Source organism: Nicotiana tabacum, chromosome 21, assembly GCF_000715075.1.
Source record: "Nicotiana tabacum cultivar K326 chromosome 21, ASM71507v2, whole genome shotgun sequence".
Lineage (NCBI taxonomy): Eukaryota > Viridiplantae > Streptophyta > Magnoliopsida > Solanales > Solanaceae > Nicotiana > Nicotiana tabacum.
Genome location: NC_134100.1, coordinates 99551728 through 99567151, shown reverse-complemented (window position 1 = coordinate 99567151; position 15424 = coordinate 99551728). Strand labels below are relative to the sequence as shown.

The 15424-nt window shown below is 30.9% G+C and overlaps 1 protein-coding gene and 1 long non-coding RNA gene across 2 annotated transcripts; one reads left to right on the top strand and one right to left on the bottom strand.

The window, feature by feature from the left end:
* The first annotated feature begins 9134 nt into the window (after positions 1–9134).
* LOC107802668 (uncharacterized) lies at positions 9135–9877 on the top strand. Its single transcript, XM_016626207.2, has 3 exons — positions 9135–9303; positions 9388–9453; positions 9560–9877. Exons 1-3 carry the CDS (start codon positions 9184–9186, stop codon positions 9728–9730), a joined length of 357 nt encoding a protein of 118 aa, XP_016481693.1. The 5' UTR covers positions 9135–9183; the 3' UTR covers positions 9731–9877.
* Positions 9878–12400: 2523 nt separating this feature from the next.
* On the bottom strand, positions 12401–13269 carry LOC142175483 (uncharacterized). The gene is made up of 2 exons (XR_012704555.1): positions 12991–13269; positions 12401–12743 (listed from the first exon to the last, which is right to left on the bottom strand). It is a non-coding gene; the product is annotated as an uncharacterized LOC142175483 (long non-coding RNA).
* Between the last annotated feature and the right edge of the window lie 2155 nt (positions 13270–15424).

Genomic DNA, 15424 nt, shown 5'->3' with positions numbered 1-15424 from the left:
GACATGCTAGTATAAAGTTAGTTGGTGAATAGAATTTAATGTATCTATATTATTGGGTCATTCAAAAAATATATAGGCGTAACAAAATGAAATTTGTTATCTATTACTTCCGTTCACTTTTACTTGGTACGTTTTGACTTTTCACGTCTCTTAAAAAATAATAATAAATAAAATACATAATTTACCATGATACCCATATTAATTGATGCATATTTTATTGGATTTGAGAAAATAATTTGAAATGAGTAATAAATATTGTAGACATAACAGGAAAAAAAATCGTCGTCTCTTGATATGCGTAAAGTGACAAGTAAAAATAAAAATCTATTTTTTATATACCTGCCAAGTAAAAGTGAACGGAGGAAGTAAAAAGTAACACAGTTTATTTGCCATATTTTTGAATTTTCTTTTGAACTTTTTTTTTAGATTATATATATATATATATATATATATATATATATATATATATATATATATATAAATTTATATATAAAGAATGGAGGTTAAATTATATGCACCAACGATATAAAAAAAATTACATCATCGAGTCATCAAAAATATATATAATACATGTTACCCTTCATAAAAAATGAAATTTATAATACGAAAATTGAGACATGTAAAAAAATGTGACTTTTGTCTAATTTATACTCCTTCGTTTCAGTTTATTTTGACCAACACCCTCAAGCATATTTTTTTATTATATAATATGTGAAAGAATTGGAACTTATAGTATCTTTCTTTATTACATCTAAATTTTAACATTATGATTAGGACATCTTAGAACCGTCAACGTAAGTGTAGGAAGCATGCACGTTTTGATCATCACTTTTTTAATATTATATATATATATATATATATATATATATATATATATATATATATATATAAAAGTACAAGAGTCCTTAACGAAATGTCGTTTGTCTTTTTTACCCTTTAAAAATAAGTTTCACATTGGACAAAATCATAATTAAATAATATTTCTAATTGTAAAGATTTTGAAATTAACTAAAATTTTCTTTCCTACTTTTGAATTATGTAGGAACTCCTAATATTTAGGGATATAAAATCAAGAATTCTTTTACCTATATAAGTCATTTTCTTATTTAAATTGTTAATTATCGTAGGACGTAAAATATAAACATAGTTCAATTATGACATAACAATTATTAGTTAATTGTTTTAGCCGGGGCACGTATAAAAAGTGCATGCAGTACATATTAGAAAAAAATTGTCCGTAAAATAAGATAACAATTGAGCTAAAAACTTATAAGAACAGATAATAATAATCGAGTTCGGATGCCTATGTGATTACTTAGGTATAAATAGAATAAGGTTACAGTTTAGAGGTCCCGTTAAAATAAGTAAAATATGGGTAACGGATTTTTTATTTTTGGTAAACGATCTAACACAAATTGTATAATAAATAACATGAAATATACATGCAACGCACCTATGCAAGTGCTCAAATAAAGTTGAATATTTTTTTAACCTTTCAATCAACGCTACTTCTATGACTTTTTTGTATGATGAATCAAATAAGAGAACAAACTGAAGGAAGAACAACTACAGTAGATCACACTTCTGAATATGATTAATATTTATCATTTTGAAACTTAATTTTGTGTTAATATCTATGTTATCTGAATATGAAATGTCGTTCGCTTATTTTGCCCTTTAAAATAGATTTCAAATTGGACAATTTTTTAATTGTAATTTACTTATATTCCTAATATTTAGAACTTTAAAAATCAACTAATTTTTATTTATTAAATTCTTCCTTATTTGAACTAAGTAGAAACTCTTAATATTAAGGAATCTAAAATTGAGTTTTATTTACTTATATAATATTTTTTCCATATTTAAATTGTGTAAGTATTTTCCATAAATGTTTTCAAGTTTTAAACATTTTAGAAATTTTGTCTTCATTTTAATTTTGTAGTACTAACCACGTGAGAATCATCAAACATATCAATTTCATCTTTTCCGATTTTGTTTGAACCATCTTGAGTATTGAATTTGAATGTTTCACATGCGCACAAAGTCTTAAGGTGATTTATAATTTTTAATATAAAAGTTAAATAATTAATGATGGATAACATGTATATTATATCATACACATTAAATATAATTTTGTCATTTAGTTATTTTTTAATATTTATAACATTAAAATTAACAAAACAAATATTGCTACAACAATCATGAATATTAAATACAAATGAACTAAGTTGCAACCTCTTTTAATAATAATTTTTTGAATTAAAGAATGGGAATGTTAAGGTATATTATCTCATATTTCGAATGATAAATCCAATCAAAAGTACTATATTGCCAATTCAAATGAGATAAATGAGTTTGGATATAATGATGAACAAGAATAATTCAAATGAGAAAGTTTACATAAAAATAAGTGAGGACTAATTGTTACTAAAATTGATGTATCAGTCGACACTCCTTCTACATTTGATGATATTTTAGGTTCTCAGGATCTGTGCTATTTTCTTTGTAAATATATACGATGCATAGATCTCTTTTTAGATATTACTATCATTAGCATTAACAATTTAAAATTTATTACTACAATATTAGTTAATAACCAAAAGCACAAAAGAGAATTTTTTTTTTTTTTTTTTTTGAAAGGAGAAGAAAAAGGAACATATCTTTTGGAACTTTGATACGAAGAAATAGTTGAGGGGATATTTAATAGTAAGAGAAAAAAAATGCTATAAGATTTTGCTCAAAGGCCAGATATTTAAATACAGAGATATAATCTATTCTTAAAAGTTTGATTAAGAGATAGGTGACAAGCTCAAAGATTGAATGACTATAATAGTTCATTAATCACAATTAATATAAAAGTATGTTTGAAAAGCTTTGTATAATTATTAGGCGAGGAAAAGTAATTAAGATTATCTCATTAATTCTACTAATGTTTAGGTGTTAGTTTATAGTGAGCTTTGAACAAACTAGAGTCGTGTCACTTAACATTTTGATAAAATCAATGATGGACAATATTTTCCGTATTCAAATGGATTATGAATTTCGTATTCAAAATCAAGACTTTTTCTTTATCTATCTATATGTCATTAACATGATTTATTTTCAAGAACGTACAGTTTTTAAAATTTTATTTTGTAACTCAATTATATTATTTAATAATATATTATTTTTAAATTATATACTCATTGATATAGATACACGCGCAACGCACATACATTAAATTAGTAATGCAAAATGTACGAAATCCCTTAGCAAAATGTCGTTCGCTTTTTTTATCTTTTAAAAATAGATTTTACATTGGTCAAAATTGTATTTTTACTAAATTATCCCTTACTTGATCTGGGTAGGATTTTTTCACCTTTACTCTTTGATATTTTTTTACTTTTTCTAAATTTTCTGACCGTGTCAATTAATAGAAGAAGAATGTTGCTATATCAATTTATGTAAACTTTATGGCACAGAATAGGAATGTAATCATAATGTTATTTATGTTGAAATTTTCTCTCTAGGTGTCTAACATTTTTAACTAATTAAAAGAGGACTCCTTTTACGACGATTTCACTGAATACGATAGGAATGCTTTGCTTCATTTTAAATTTTTATCTTTCCGTTTATTTTTCTTTCCATTAGAGTTATTTAATCATTTTAGACTAAGTTAGATAACAATAAAATTAGCTTTATTTCCTTGTAAGTGAATGCATGTGGTAAGAATATTGCTTCTATCCAAGTTTTTGTGTATTTCCTTTTCTATGCTGTGTTAGAGTTAATTTAAACATTTTAGATTTTTCGATAAGCAATAAATTTATAAGTTAAATATAAATAATGAATATATGAAATTCACCATTATTATTTTTAAGGGGGGCGATGTAATTAAATTTTAGTCTTTAGTAATGGTAGATAACAAATTTGAGTCTTTTATTTCTAATCATGCAAAAACTAATAAGAATTATTCTTGAGCTCGAAGAAGCATATCAACAATACGACTTTTTCTGCGGTTAGTTTCGCTTAGTCTAAGCACACATACACAAACTTCACAAACTATCTTCATTAACGATATTATTCAGGTATTTCTATGGATGGAAATTTTCTTTTTGTTTTCTTTCGTCAAATTGGTTTTGAATTGCTATTCTTCTTTAATTGCAGTTGATTCTTTGAAAAGATTAGCACGAATATGTTATTATGATTAATATTGAATAAGATCTATAGTTTACAATTCTGTGTATTCTTTTGTAAAATCTTGTAGTTCTCTAACCTAGGGTTGGATATCATTGAATAAGATCATCAATGATATCGATCTGAGGCCTTTTATAGAACATGACTTCTTCTTTGATTGAACTGACTAAATATGATTAGCATGTATTCATCATTTTAGGAACTTCCATTTTTTCCTTTAATTTTTAATTTATGACTCAATCATGTTGTTTAATAGTATAAACTATTTGTTTTAAATTATATACTCATAATGGGGTACACGCGTAAAGCGCGTACCCTAAGACTAGTATATATATATATAATGGAGTAACATTTTTCATTTCGTTATTGTATTTAAGTAAATTAACCTTTTCAATTGTCTGTATTTTTAGAGAATGTTATAAAATTTGATAATTAAATAACAATGTGTTTTCTGTTGTTTACAGCCAAAAACTTTTGATAGCCATTTAAAATCTAGTTAAACTTTTTATTTTTCCTAAAAAGAATGGATATTTAAAGTGGAAATATAAAATTATAATATTAAAAGTAGAAATAGTGTTTGAAAAGAAAGTTAAATTTATGAGTGGAAATTATTATTTCATACGAAATACTTTTTAATAAGCTTTTCAATATTCTATCAAATACTTTCAAATAATAAACATATAACAATAACATACACAGTATAAAATTCACAAGTGGGATATGAGGAGGGTAGTAGGTACGAAAACCTTACTCCTACCTTGTGAAGGTAGAGAGGCTGCTTCCGACAGACTTTCGGCTCAAAGAAAGTATGGTCACAGTAGACAACAAAGAAATACGAACGTGGAGAACCTTAAGAAAGAGAAACAGTAATAACAGGTGGAAAACTAAGATAACTGAAACAAAATAAACAACAAGTGATAGTAACATGTAAGAATGGGAATACGAGAATAACACTAGTCGTATGACTACTAACCAACCAACTACCTTAATTCTCGACCTTCACACCCTTCTATCAAGAGTCATATCATCGATAAGCAAAAAAATAGTAAATATTAGTACTAGTATTTATAAATATTGAACTCCAATATTTCCATACACCCCTAGTACTAAGAACCCGTTTGGACATAAGAAGCTTTTCACTTTTTTTCGAAAAAATTCTTTTTTTATCCGAAATCAGTATTTGGCTATAAAATTTGTAATTTTCGCTTGACATGAATTTTGGAATTTTTTGAAAATTTAAAAACTCCAAAAAGTTATTTTTCAAAATTTCACTCGGTTCAATCACAAAACTTCAAAAACAATCCAAAATTATATTCATTCCAAACACAACTCTAATTTTCGGATATAATTTTGAGTTAGATTTTTTTTTTTTTTTTGAGAGTTTATAATTCTTATGTCCAAGCGCCCACTAAATCAAAAACCAAAGAGAAAAAGTTATTTTCGTCCTTTTGCCGCTGAAATAAAGCCTGTGTTAGGAGAGAGCCTACTCTTCTTGCAGCGCACGAAAATGATGTACTGCCACTGCCACTGCCACTGTTGTCTTTTGGTATCTCTTTAGCGCAGCAGATTATGATTTGCCTACAGCTAAGGAAATGCACCTTCAAATAATTAAATTCTAAGATCTCGTTTGGACATATGAAAATGTTGAAAAAAGAGTATCCAAATATGTTGCAAAACTTATAATTAAGCGTAACTTCATCTTCAATTTAAATTTTAGTGAAATTTCTAGTTTGAAAAAAAATAAAATTGAAATTCATGTCCAGACGCCTACCAAATCTAACTGAAAAGTCTGCATAAAACTAATTAACCATGCGAAGATTTGTAATCCAAGTAAAAGAAGGATATCATTTTGGTCTTTAAACCCTATAATTGATCCTTTTTTTTGTGGTGCACAGCTAAAAAATTAATAATAGTAACGGCTCTATTTCTTTATAATACTATAATATAATTTCCTTCATTTAAGTAGCAAAATTACTTGTAAAATCATAAAACTGGATAAACTATATTTCTACATGCTTATAATGTTTTAATTGCACTACATGAATGATTAATTTATACGCAACGCTATAATTAAACATTAAAAACTGATCTCTTAATTAGTATATGGTTATTTGCAAGATTCTTGCCATGACCACTGGTAGTACAATTAACTAGTTGCTCTGATCAAATGGTTTATGTGGCAGAAATGCCCAAAATCATTTACTGTACACATCTCCGAAAATTTTAATATAGTCAACAATAATTAATCAATCTTTGTATATTTGCTATTGATGGCCAGAATATTCACTTCTAGCAAAACCAAAACTATCCAAACTCCCAATTCTTTTGGCTCGCAATTGGCATCGTCAACTTTAGTAAAGTTTTGAATCTGTTCACTTGTGATCTTGCTTTTTGACTGGAGACGGGACAGATTATATACTTAAGGAAAAAAAGGCTGGGGGAGATCACGGTGAAGCTATGTTGGCCCGAGGGTGGTCAGCTGGCCACTATTCACCGAAGAATGATACTACGTATAAGGTAAAATATTACTTGTTATTGATTAAACATAGACTTTGAATACTCTTGCATAGTCCACTGACAAATGGTGTTTAGAATTTGAATATCCTTATTGAATTTTTTGACTTCGCCAAATTATCTATTTTAAGGACACAAAAAAAGGAAAATATTATATTATTAATACTTCAATTTATCTATGTATGCAAATAATTAATTACCACAAATTGCCTCGTTTAAGGTTTTGCATGCGTGGAGCTCTTTCTTGGACGTAAAATTTTAGTATATTGCATGGAATTAAGTAGGACATAATTGCATGTTGGGATATTAATTTAAGTATCAATCCCAATATAATAATTTGTTGTTGTGGTCCCAAACTAATCAAATATATAATTCTGCCCCATCATAAGGTGAGATTTGCAGTGGTTCAGCATCATATACAGTTTAGACTAAAATTAAATTGCATGAAGACTATTCGAAATTTCTATAATTAACATCAAATTAAAGTCTTGATTGAAATGTCATGTGATCCAAGAGGTTAATCATCAATAATACTACGGATTTTTGTCTTTTTGTCCAGACCTTTCAACTAGGCCAATTTATGTCGCTCCCTTTTTTTTTTTTAACAATATATTAATAATGTGAATTTTTTTTTACTTGGTTAGTATAAGTAATTAAATCCATGAAATTATATATACTACTCATATGTTTTTAAAAAGAAATGTTGGGTGTGCGAACAAAGTCTCACATTGATAGCTGAAAATATTGGAAGTCTACATATAAGGTGTATGGATCTCTTAATAGTGTGAGATCTTTTGGAGGAAACCGTGCGGGATTGGCCCAAAGCGGATAATATCACACAATGTTAAGAGTGTATTTGGGCTAGTTTAGCCCAACAACTGGTATCAGAGTCCAGGTTCAGCGGGACGAGTATGGAGATGGCAGAGTGATGGTGCGCGATGACACGCACACAAGAAGAAGCTAGTTATAGCTTCGGGTGCCATAATATTCTAACACAATGTTAAGAGTGTATTTGGGCTAGTTTAGCCCAACAAGAAATTATATAAAAACAAATTGACAAGGCAAATAATAACCTTCATAGAAACATCTATTGTGGGTCGAGTATGGGTGTTCTAGTTTTACACGTAACAAAAACAATAATTTAATAAAATTTCATCGGTGAGATTTGAGAAAAATAGTATATACCCTATCACATAAATTAAATCTACAATGGCAAGCATTATCGTGCAATTACTGACGCTTTTATCTAGAGTAGTTTTTGCTAGAAATAAATTGACGATTTATACCTCTTAATCCAGTTTCACTTCTTCAAAGATATAAATACTTTACTTGTTATTTATGTTTCTTAATATAGGGAATAATTGCATAGACCTTCCATCATGTTTCGTTTCATCACACTAATCTCCCTCTTGGTATATGACATTATGTTTACTTTTCTGATTTTAGTAGGCGTTTGGACATAAAAATTGTAATTTTCTTAAAAAGTATAAAAATAATATTTGAACATGCATTTTACTTGAAAGGTGATATGAGAGAAAAAGATAAGATAACGACGCAACCACACTAAATCGATTGTTATATAAAGTGACACATTTCGTCGTTACGTAAAGACGGATTTAACGACACGATACAATAAAATTTAAGTAACAATCAAAACAAACATTATTTTTAAAGTAACAATACGATACAATACATTAGATAACGACCGTCCAAAAAGGCTGTTAGCATCACTATTTGAATGATCAAGGATCTCACCTTTTCTCCTATAGATAATCCCACTTCAGCTAATAATAATAAAAAATACCCCAATAAATTATCAAACACATTTTCTGTATTAACTACATGCGATGTACACATGCATTACCATGAAAAGGAAGTAAAAAAGAGATGCAACTTTGAACCTTAGACCATCTTTTATTTTATTTTATTGATTATTTGGTGGTGAAACAAAATGTCTATATTTCCATCTACTAGTAATAATTATTTTCTTAATTTCTCATTAATTGAATAATTATTCGTGGGTCTAATGATTATATCAGTGAAAAAGTAATTATAGATAAGATTTTCCTTGTTTATCCCTTGGATCAGATTTTATTTTTTACCATTTTTGCAGTACCTTAATATGAAAGGGTTTCAAGAATCAGCAAGCATTTTACGCCACTGGTATCCTAAATAATACGTTAAATAGGATTTTATAATTAGTTAAAATAGTGTACAAATATTTATATTATCAATACAAATTACAAATACTTTTTTTTTTTTGGTTAAAAAAATTACAAATACTTCATTGTATCATAATTTGCTTTTGTATCGTGAAAAATCCAATCATATTTATGTCGTACTACCTTTTTAGTGAACCGAAGCGAAATCAAACGGCGACTGATGATCGACCATCTAGATCCAACGGTTCACATTTATTTCGTAGCCTTATATAAACGAAGTAAGATACGTTCCACATCAACGTTTGCCCTAATCAATCGAAGAAGAACGACGGCGATGGAGATGGAGAAGCAGAAGCAGAGCACTGAGGAGGATCTTCACATTGATAAGAAGCAGAAGGAGATCACTGAGGAGGATCTTCACATCGATAAGAAGCAGAAAACAGAGAATCAACAGGTTTTTTTTAAATTAGTATTTAGTTTTTACCTTTAGATCTTCGTGTATTTCTCTTTTAATCTGAAGTTTATTTATGATACCTAGGATGAGGCAGCTAAAGCTCCTCGGTCTCTGAAAAAGCCACGCAAAAATAAACAGAAGCTGGAAAAGGTGCTTAAACTAATTATTATAGTAATTTTTTTTTTATATTTTTTGTTTTTAATACTTGTAATTTCTAACTGATTATCTCTTTAATTTTTTGCTGAATATGCTTTAGGTCGAATATAATTTGGGTTTTAGCTCAGGCAATATTCTGCTTTGCCCGCCAATTTGCTGCCATTTGTATCCGAACATATATGATGCTCAAGGAGATAAACACTTTAAAAACTGGATCCTTGAAGAACAACACAAACGCGTAGTCGCAATGAAGAATCTAAGGAGGTGGTAACTAGTGCAGTATTAGTAGTACTCTTTGATTATTCCTATCTTTAACCCTAATATAACAATAGTTCAGAAGCTTAATTTGCTTATTGGTATGTACTAGTAAGGACTGAATTTTTATGTTAGTGAATGCATTAAGTAACTTGGAATCTAATTAGATAAATGCTATGCTTATCTACCTTTTACTATATGTGGTCTTACCTTAGACTTTTGTGGTTCGGCCCTTCCTCAAACCACGCGCATAGCGATAACTTAATGCACTGGGTTACCCTTTACTATATGTGTGCTTATTGCGCTTTCTCTAACTTTTGTTCAACATTATTGAAATCCTTTCAGTTTTGTTTCATTCTGACCATTGGAGTTTGGTTAATGTGGTATTGTAAACTTGTGTATGTTCTACTTTTTGCTCTATATTCGGAAACTTCAAGCCATTGAGCTGAGTTTCTATCGGAAACAGTCTCCCTGCCTTTAACGTAAGGGTAAGTCTGCGAACACTACCCTCTGTAGATCCTATTTGTGGGATACTGGGTTTGTTGTTGTATTTTGAAGTTCAAGCCATTATGTCGCATGATAAAATGGTTGTAATTATCTTTCTTTCATGGTCTTGGTTAACAAGTTTTATGGATCAACTTATCCTTCCATGTTAAGTTGTTTTAATGTACGTTACTCGGTCTTTTAAAAAATATGATAGGGTACGTATTGGATCCTCTAAAAAATAATGTATTTTTTAAGGATCTTACACGAGTGCGTCAACAATTTTGCAGAGTCCGAACAACGTGATTTTAACTTGTTATGCTACTCTTTCACTGTGAAAGATCAAATGCTACTTCAGGTTATGAGTAGCCGAGTAACACAACTTAGGCACGAATTTACTGTTGTCTTTTCATATTTCTAATCTTCGTCTTTCTTGAGTCTCCATTCGAGTTCAATTTAATAATTTTTGTGTAACTTAGATTCTGGATAAGCGAGTCATGTACTATTACTGTCTCCCTAGTCTAGCGGCAATATAAGTCTAACTTTAATCAAGAAAAACATCTTGTTACTAGGTGTTGCCAATGTTTCATTTCATCTTTTCATTAGCCGAGACTAGGTGTTGCCAATGTTTCATTTCATCTTTTCATTAGCCGAGAGCCTAGCGGAAACAGTCTTTTTGCCCACATAATGTAGGGGTAAGGTCTACGTATACACTTTCAACTTAGACCCCATTTGTTGGAACCCGTTTGATTTGTTGTTGTATATACCAAGAAAAAAGGCAATGAAATATAAAAATCTGATTACAACCACCAATAGAACTCATTTTTTTTCTTCATACTTAATCAGAGAGGTCTTCAACTAATTCGTACTCGGGCCAAGCAGTGTTTTAAAAGACATAGGTGTGAGATACGGGGCGTTTTACTTAACGTGGGACGAGGCGTAAGGCCCGATACATGGAGCGTAGGTCCCATGGATATTTAAATCTATTAATTTATAAATTAATAAAATAGCAAAATAATCACAAATAATATAGAAAGTACATTAAAAAATCAAAATAGATTAATAAACTACAAAAAAACAAAGTATTTAGCACTTTTTTTATAAATATAAACAATGCAATAATTTTGAAGTTACTATAAGATAAAACTTAACTATAACATCTTATCTTTCAAACAATTAAAAGATCAATAATATTTTAAAAAATATTATCAAATTACACAATTTACCTTTTTAGAAGTTAGCAATCAATAAGCTCATTGATAATGTAATTTAAAATATTATTCCTCACGAATAAATATAAAACTGCTTTCAAATAGCAAATTAATAAAAGTTTGATAATTTATGAGAGACATAGAACTAAAATATTTATACCTATAGTAAGAGAAGATGTAAATTTTGGCTATTCAAATGATATTTACTCTCCGATGTTCGCAATTAGTAAATATGCAATATCATGACTCGTTATTTTGAGTTATTCTCAATCTTCATATTTATATAGATGAATAAACCTTTAATCATTCGTTTGTTAAAAAAATTTGAGTGTTAACAATCCTAATTAGGGAAATTGATGCATGATTTGCGCCAGGAACTATTAAACGAGCCTTGAACAAAGAGCGTTAGGCGTGTTTTGGACGCACATTCGGGTGCTTGGGGCGTAAGTATAATAAAACTAAGTCCCACACGTAAGTCTCGAGGCATACCCCAGGACGAGCCCAGAAATGTGTCCCAAGAAAACCTTTTAAAACACGGGGGGGGGGGGGGGCAAAAACCACTGTAGCTCTGGATAATTTTTCTACTTATGGAGCCAACAACCAAACAACCCCTTAAATGGATAAAAACTTGTTAAAACCTATGGCTCGCCAAATCACACACTGTAAGATCTCTCCCAAATGTCTCACACTCACAACTAGGGTTGGGCTCGATATTTCGGTTCGATATTTAAGAATTTCGGTTCGGTATTCAGTTTATCAATTGTGTATACTAAATACCGTACCAAATTATTTCGGTACGGTTCGATATTTTTTATTTTGGTTCGGTATGGTTTCGGCACGGCTTCGGTCTAATAATCGCTAAAGAAATAAACTTATTTTGGTTCGATACTGTTGCACCAAACTGGAAACAACAAAATTAATTAATTGACAGAAATAATTTTTGTCCAGAAACAAAATTGAGAGAAACAGTTCGAATGCCAAGACAGAAACAATTCGAATGCCAACAAAATTTTTGGCTTTCTGTAGTAGTATATGGAAATTGGAAACACTTAAACTTGCTATCTATAATTCTATATTCTTCTTTTTTTTCTATTTGAAAACACCATATTCAAAACAAAATAAAAACACCTGAACATCCAACATTTTACACTGCCAATTACATTTGCAGTGTCCCAATTACATTTACACACTGCCATTGCCAAGAACACCTGAACAACCAATATTTCAGGAAACACCTACAGTTATATTTATACACGGCAATTATATTTACCAACTGGAAACACCTGAACAACCAACATTCTTCGAAAAAAGGCCATCCACAAACAGAGCAAACACCTGAACATTGGCATTCATTCACAATTCAGCAAAACCATAAACACAACCATAATCAGCTCTGTTTAAGGAACAACAAGAGCTCAAAATGCACCTTAGCCAAAATGTTTACTTTCATTTTATTGAACATACCCAAATACCCAATAATATAATTTCAAGGTAAAACAAATAAAAACTGGTAAAAAGGTTTAAAAAAAGAGTTAATCTTTAGCAGCTCTAGCACAAATTATGGAAGAAACTAGAAACATACCTTTGAATTTTGATTAGCAGCCGATCTCTTTGAAGTCCCAACAAGCTTTTGAAACAACGGCCCATCTCTTTCTGAATTTGTGAAACTATCGCAACAACAGCCGATCTCTTTCTGTATTTGGTCTTCGTTTGCCCGGAATTTGTGAAACTATCGCCCTAAATCGGAATTGACTTTCTGAGGAGTGAGGACTGAGGAGTGAGCTGAGTTCGTGACTGCCTAGTGCCTAATGCTAATGCCCTAATCTTTAGAGTTTAGACCCTAATTGAATAGAGAGTGGGCTTGGGAAGTTAGGCTGGGACACTGGAGTGGGTAGTGGGCTGGGAGTTATAATAAAATTTTTTGGGCTGGGGCGCTGGGCAGTGAGTGTAGTAGCTAACTATAGGTCCAACTTAAAAAGTCTTTAAAACTTCGGTAATTCGGTATACCGAAATTTCAAGATTCAAATACCGAGGACCGTGCCGTAATACCGAAAATGTAATACCGAATTAAATCGAAATATCAAAAAAAATTGAAACCGAAATACCGAATTAATTCGATCCGGTTCGGAATTCGATTTTTCGAATTTTATGTCCACCCCTACTCACAACCCACTCCACCACCTTCTCAAATCCTCACGATCCATAAATCGTTTTTAGTGAAGCCGAGGAAATTGATACGAAAACTGGAAACAATGATAATATTTGTACCTTGAATTTTGGAGAATTATAAACCCCCAATTGATGCTACTGCTGTTGGGAAAATGAAGAAATTTGGGGCGATTGTTATTGGGAAAACTAATATGGATGAGTTTGGCTCGGCTTATAAGGTAGTATATTATTCTTTCTCATTTGGTTTATTTGAATTAAACTTACTTGTTAAGAAAATATTTTGCCTAATCACAGAAGATATTAAACAAATTTTTCAATTAATTATTTCTATTTTTCTCTTTCTCAATTTCTTTTTGAATTCCCGTTGTAACCGATAAGTAGGGATTTTGACCGCTTATTTGCTCTCTTTTACTTGTGTTTTATCTCGAAAATGCTTAAAGGTATCCCCGAGAACTAATGAAATGAGCTTTCTTGCAGGAATATTGGGAAATGAGCCAAAGAAGTGAAAATCAACTCAAAAACGAGTCAAAATTGGACAAGGACCAAAACAGGGCAAAAGTGTTTATAGTGCGGACCGCATAATTTTGGTGCAGCCGCAGAAGAGAGGTTCAGAGACTTGGAGATTTTGAGCAATTGAAGCTGTGCGGACCGGACAATTATTGTGCGGCCGCATAAGCCAGTGTGCGACCGCATTCACTAATATGCGGACCGCAGAGGAGGAGATTCAGAGAACCTTGAAGTGAAGTTGTGCGGACCGCATGAATATTGTGCGGCCGCACTCACAAATATGCAAGTCCAAATCCCAGTTCAAGCCAAGTGTGCGGCCGCACTGAGAAATGTGTGGTCCGCACAACTAAACGAAGTGCGGCTGCATCCCAATTTTGTGCGGCCGCAGAAGGCCCAGTTGACCAGTCAAGCTCAAAGTGCGGACCGCAGTCAGAATTATGCGGCCGCACAACCTCCGCAGGGGCATTTTTGTCAGATATTTTCAGCTTAATATAAATAGGACTTTTTGTCATTTTTAGGTTAAGTTGAGTTTTGGGAGAGCACCTGTGTTGTTTTTCTTTACTGCTTTAAGTAATTTTGTACTAGATTTGTCTCCAAACACTAGATTCTTTTTCCATAATTAAATATTATGGATTCTATCTTTATTTCTTCTTTAATTTCTGCATTTTTCATGAGTAGCTAAATTTCTAGCTGGGGTTGTGACCCAACCCTAGTGTGGGTATTTAATGGGTATTTAATTTAGGGCTTGTTTGTGATTGAGTTAGTGATATTTAGACTACTTCTTGCTTGAACTCAAGACTTAATGATTGCAAATATTGATTCGTGCCTAATTGACTTAATCTCTACTTGAGAAAGAGGGACTAAGTCTAAAAAAACTTGACTAACAAGAAATTGGGGTGAACTCAAAAAATTGATAGGTAGAATTGGCTAACAAGAAATTAATGTTTCTGTCCTTAACTTCTAAAGCAATTGAATAGGTAGTTATTGATCAAATTCATATTCCTATTCATTAAAAGTCCTATACACCACCGATGCAACATGTCTTCAACGCGCCTCAGCATGTCGATCTGACAGAAGAACCATCTGCTACCCAGACTATGGTTATTTTTCTTCAAATTTTTTCTAAGTCACTTTCCTGTTTCCACTTAGATAAATGTTAATCGAATGCATGGTTCTTAATTTCCCGGGCTATTCAGGTTACAGAGAATGTGGCACCTGACATCTCTTTTGCAATGCCAACAACAGAAAATATCCCGAAAATTATAAGTCCTACCATGACAAGTCTAGGAATTTATCAGAGGATATATCTGACATCAAATTCATATTCTACAAGTATGTTG

Coding starts and splice junctions, on each gene's coding strand:
- LOC107802668 (XM_016626207.2), top strand. CDS start 9,184: ATGGAGATGGAGAAGCAGAAGCAGAGCACTGAGGAGGATCTTCACATT. Junction 9,304..9,387: donor AGAAAACAGAGAATCAACAG/GTTTTTTTTAAA, acceptor TATGATACCTAG/GATGAGGCAGCTAAAGCTCC. Junction 9,454..9,559: donor ATAAACAGAAGCTGGAAAAG/GTGCTTAAACTA, acceptor AATATGCTTTAG/GTCGAATATAATTTGGGTTT.